At 35.7% G+C, this 5606-nt stretch overlaps 1 protein-coding gene across 1 annotated transcript in view; it reads left to right on the forward strand.

Annotated features, from left to right (window-relative positions):
* Window positions 1–5319, forward strand: part of LOC113988049 (methionine synthase reductase-like) — a 5497-nt gene extending 178 nt beyond the window's left edge. Inside the window, exons 2-5 of the mRNA XM_039388767.1 lie at window positions 921–1039; window positions 2531–2623; window positions 2711–2890; window positions 3844–5319. Coding sequence (XP_039244701.1) covers window positions 921–1039; window positions 2531–2623; window positions 2711–2890; window positions 3844–3988 — 537 coding nt within the window. The 3' untranslated portion in view covers window positions 3989–5319. The remainder of the gene's footprint in view (window positions 1–920; window positions 1040–2530; window positions 2624–2710; window positions 2891–3843) is intronic.
* Window positions 5320–5606: the final 287 nt, after the last annotated feature.

Consider the following 5606-nt stretch of genomic DNA (forward strand, 5'->3'; position numbering starts at 1 on the left):
TCCTCACACGGGGCACCAATTTACGGCGAATTGAGGGATAGGGGGAGACCTCCAGGCCTTAAGCTTCTAGCCCCATTACCTGCGAGGTGAATGCCCTTCCCCCCACCCCAGCACGTGGCCCAGTGACCCCGCAAGGAGCACACACAGACCACCTGGGAGGGACGGACGAAAGAGAAAGTTTATTGTGGGGTTGGGGTTTATAAGGCTTTTAGGAAGGTCAAAGGGGACCAATCACAAGTTCAGGGTCACACAAAAGAAACCATCAGGTAAGGGGTCAACAGCCAATAGGAAGGGGTTAAACAAAGGACCAATGGGACACCTCGGGACATCTTCCCAGGACACCTTGTATGGGAGACAATAGCTTCACAGGGGGTGTTTGGGAGAGGGATACAGTGACACTGCAGAAAATACACAAACATGTTGAGACATGTTTAAACTACAGTAAAAGCTTCTGTTTCCATAGGGTTTGAGCTGTTTTCCTCACCAGTCCATTTCTGGCAGGACTTTTTCCATATTGTATATGGCAAATTCATTGCCACAGTTGAGTTGCTTTTAATAACAGTAAACTAGCTTTAATTCCCTTTGAGTACCAACACCAAACTTTCTATGAATTTTGTAGCAGTATTCCTCAAATTCGTGGTTCAGTCAACTTCCGTATTTATGTGATTTTCTTCAGTTTTCCTCCAGATGGATTAATAGCTTTTGTAAATATGGTGTGAGATTTTTTTTTCCCCTGAAACTTATGTGAGCTTTTATTCTAAATGTCTATATAACCTTAAAGATAAACTCTGAAACTCAGGATTTGAAAGAGTTTGTGGATATATACAGTATGGCAATATCCTGAAGGTTCAGAAAAATGTCATGCTGTTTTCACTGCTTAAGAAAATTCTTCAGTTATATTTTATCTAATTTCATTTTAGATATCTATTTTTCCTCGTCCAAACAATACTTTCCACTTACCTGCAGACCCATCTGTCCCATTCATGATGGTTGGTCCAGGAACAGGAATTTCACCATTCATTGGTTTCCTACAACACAGGTATGTACCAAGTTGTTACCTGGAAACCAGTCTTTTTCTGTTGAGGAAAAATACAACCTCAAGTTTTGAGTACAAATGCAGTTAATATTTTCTTTTTCTTCCCTCCTTTTTGTAATGGTAGAATGCTGATTATAAACAGTCTTACTAAATTTCAAAAAGCATTGCTTGTGTACTTATTTGGTTTTTAAATGAGTAAAACTTACACTTTTGTCTGACTGTATTTAATGTCTATAGTAGGTATATGAGGAATTGAGTGAATTGTCGAAAGAGTAATAAGAAATTAAATCCTTTATCTGTGTGTTGCTGGTGGAAGTCCTGCAAATGAAGTAGAACTGTTGATTTGCTTAAGTTTGGTATTCCAAGTCCATTTTCTTCAGAAGAGGCACATATATTAAAAGTCTTAGCATGATGGATGTCAAGTTTTCTCCCACATTCCATTATTTCTGTGTGTTTTACATTTCGATGTTTTAAGATGAGGAGCTTGGCATGTAAACCACCAACTTGGTGGTAATCTTGGGGTTTGGGAGTTCATGTTTGAGGGAAGGTAGATCCCTTATTTTCTCCCCCCAGCTTCAGCAGCGTAATTTTGCAAGACGAAGAGATCTTTGTTTAAAAAGTGACAGCACATCACCAAGAATATGTAAAAACATCATCATTCTGAGGAATTAAAGAACAGGAAGAGTGGAGTATTTGAGAATGGTTCTAAGTTTTATAGATAACCAACACATATAATTTCTAGATGACTCATTAGTTCCAGTAAGATAACGGAGTTTCTTGGGTCCTGTAACAATTGTTTTTAAAACATTTATTTGAGAGAAAAGTGAAGTTTTGACTTGATGTTTCTAACTCCATGCTTCTTCCTTTACCAAATCATTATATACCATCCTTGCTCCTTAATTTAAATTCCTAAATGTTCCTTTATCTCTCAGAAGTATTTTGCCTTTTATTATAAGGTTAAATGAAATCTGTCTCTCAAAATTCAAGTGGAAAATTGCAGCTAAAACTCCTTTAAAGTAATACTTTCAGCATTATTTAAAGAAAATGAAATAACTTTTCTGATGATGTGATAGTTAATAGGTTCTTATTCATAAAATCTGGCAGATTTCTACAGCTAAATGGAAAGCATGCTAAAGTTGCTGAGTTTTCCCAGGTGGTTTTACAGGGCTTCCAATGAAGGATGAAAGGAAGTGATCTTATTCAGCAGTCAGAATTGTTTTGTGAGATGTTTGGATATGTCAGTCTTGACTATTCCAATATGAAACTGTTGACAAAAAAAGTAACAATTCTGAAGTTGATTGATTTTTGAGCTGGTCCAAAAGTGAGTAGTCAAGAAAATCAAATAAGAACGGTTTGACTTTGATTTACCTTAAGTCGTTTCACATTTCTGCCAATCCAGTTTTTTTGAAGTACTACTTTAAATGAGAATTGGGTTATACATGTTTTAGATTCTGCACTTGATAAAACAGGATTGGATTTTTTTTGTCTGTTTAGGCAGAAGCTCAGAGAACAACATACAGACTGGGAATTTGGAGAGACATGGCTGTTTTTTGGTTGTCGGCATCAGGATCGAGACTATTTGTTCAAGCAAGTTCACTATTTAACATTCATTTTGTATTCATGAGGGAATGCTTATCTCTGAGCCATGGCTAACAGGTTTTTATTACCTTTCAGAGATGAGCTGAGATGTTTTCTTGAAAATGGCACATTAACTCATCTTAAGGTTTGTTTCTCAAGAGACTCTTCAACTGCAGAAGTAGCTCCACCTAAATACGTGCAAGACATCATTAGGCTTTATGCCAAGGAAGTTGCCAGAGTCCTGCTGGAAGAGAAAGGTTACTTCTATATATGTGGGTGAGTAGAGTGGAAATGGACTGTCTCTGAAAGAGAGCAGCATTAGCAGAAGTTTGAGGCTTTAGAAAAACATAGAGCTGTCTGAAAGAAAGGACAAATGTGATGCTGAAAGAGCCTTCCTGGAAAGCTAGAGTTTCATCCATATGTCCATTCTTGTCCAATATAGTCTTGAAAGTATAGCTTGTAATGACACAGTTCCCCTGATTATATTATTTTCTTTTTTTTTTTTTTTTTTTTTTTAGTTTTAAGTTATAGGGGTTTTCAAGCTAATAGATTTCTCTTTAGAAAATGAGATATATGAATGCATGTGATGAGAAACTGCTTAGCTGTGAGATAGTAGCAGCCTTCTGCTGTGTTTCAGGTTTGGGTGCTCCAGAATGCTAAAGCTCTGTAATAGTTATATATTGTATAGTGGGAAATTTTATTTGGATGCTAACTTACCTGGAGGTTCAAGATTTTTAGAAAGTTTGTTGGTAAATGCACAAACTGTTTGAATATAGGGCCCGATGTCTATATATATATATTGATATAAATGTCAGCTATTTATATTAGAAATAGCATTACTAATAAGTGAGGGGTTTGGTAGCTTTTTTTGTTTTTCTTTTTTAATATTGGAACCACACAGTGATAATAATAATAAAAAATACTTCAGCAGGTCCAATTCTTCCTAAAAGATACCAGTTATTCTGTGAGAGGTCAACTAGGGTTGCAAGCTTTTTTACTTACAAATTACAGAGTGCTGAAAACTTTGTAATGTTTGATTGAGAGAAACCCTCGTTACTGTCAATGGTCAGCTACATGAAAACTCAGTAAGAATCTTGCTGTACAATATAAAAGCTATATTTTTGTTTAGATTTTTTTTTTTAATGCTGCTTTTCCAATACTGTCCTGCCTCTGAAGCTATTGATAAATGGAAAAATACACATTTTCCTCCTCTAATTTTTGTTTTTCAGAGATAAGAAGCACATGGCTGATGGTGTAAGCGATGCTGTAGTAGAAATTTTGAGCATGGAAATGGAAGCTGACAGATTGGAAGCAATGAAAATCCTGGCCATGCTTCGAGAAGAAAAACGCTATTTACAGGATGTGTGGAGCTAAATATTTAGCTTTTCCTATGCCTTTGTAACACAGAATACTTCTTTTCACACATGTACTTTTGACTAAAAGTTATTGTCAGAAGTGCTATGAGTAGTTACACAAACGTTAACTTTCTCTATTGACCTTTAAACAGGAACATGAAACCTTTTAAATGACAGCAAACCAGGCTGGCCTTTGAAGTGTCTGAGGTTTTAGAGATGTTACATAATGGACTGTCTCAGTGCCTTGATTCTCTCATTTTAAGATTAGTTTAATGTATAAATTAAAAACTTCTGCACCTGTACAAGCATAATTATATGTTGACATTACATCATGTATCTTTTCCTATAATGTACACATAATGAAGCTACAGAGTAAATATGTTACTCAGTGATCTGTGTGTTATCAAATACATTACTGACTTGCCAAGATTTATTTGAATACTTCCTAGATGCTTCCTGAGACTACTTATATTTTTTCAACTCGCACAATGACAGTAACTGCCAAAAGGTTACTGAAGAATTTCAGCTCCAAAATTCTCTTTAATACTTAGCTTTTTCATGACATCATTACTTTGTGTCTCGAAGTTTGCCACACCCTGTGCTATCATTATTAGATTTTCCTGAAAGTGTTTTCATTCCTGTCTCTAAAATGTTTGTGGTTTAATTTATGAGCAAACTCAACCAGTTGGGCTGAATTTGGTTGCTTAATAAATAGTTTCTCAGATTACTAAATTAATTTTGTTAATCGAAGACATAGTAAAATACAGTGTTTTGAAAGGAGTTGCCCATGTGACAATCCACTGCCAAATTAATTTGTTGAAAACATATTTTTCAAGTGTCTGATCTTTCTAACAAGGGACATTTGGTGTACAAATAGGTGGAAGAGTAAAAGTGTAAGTTATTCATGGTTCTTTTCAGATCTCTCCTCTTCCCTCTGCTTTTTCTAACTTCTAAATATCCATGTTGTCTTCTCAGTTCCCTGTCATCCTTAAAGGATAAAAACAAAGTATGAGAGAATATTTTAGACAAATCATTTTTTCCTGGGGAAAGTTGTTGTTTTGTTTTGATTTACACATAGTCAGAACCACATCACTTACTCCAAGTCTTGTGGTTGTCTAGTGATTATTAGTTAATTGGTCAAGTTGTGTGCTGTGCTTGTTGAATCTGTCTGACATATAAGCCTTGTTGTATTTTTTGTTGCTCCTGGGGAATGTGTAGTGTTTTGCTGTCTCTTTGTTTCCTTTGGAAGTTAAGCTTCAAGGCCACAGTTTTTGGCTTAACTGCATTCCAGTTTTCCTTTGTGACCAGAAGTGGAGAATAACTGTATTAGTAAAGATGAAATTAGTCTTAGCAGTGATGTAATTAGAAATCCTTCTCGTAAGTCTCTTCCTTTCTGTCTTTGGTGCTTCTGTTATTCTATCTGAGGGCCTAATGTAAAGAAGGAAATTAAGAGAGCCTTGAGCTTCTGTCTGTCTTAGTTCTGTGCTGCTAATTATCTCACAGATCCGTCTTTCTCATGCATTTCCTCAATAATTGGACTGTCACAGAAAATCTAGTTACTTTCCAAAAATGCATGGGTATTTTTTTAATAATACGTTTGAGTAACTTTTTTTAGTGAAATGGAAAAGCTAAGCCTC

This window comes from Pipra filicauda, unplaced genomic scaffold, assembly GCF_003945595.2.
Source record: "Pipra filicauda isolate LSUMZ 115617 unplaced genomic scaffold, ASM394559v2 scaffold685_size171430_pilon, whole genome shotgun sequence".
In the NCBI taxonomy this organism is placed as follows: Eukaryota; Metazoa; Chordata; class Aves; order Passeriformes; family Pipridae; genus Pipra; species Pipra filicauda.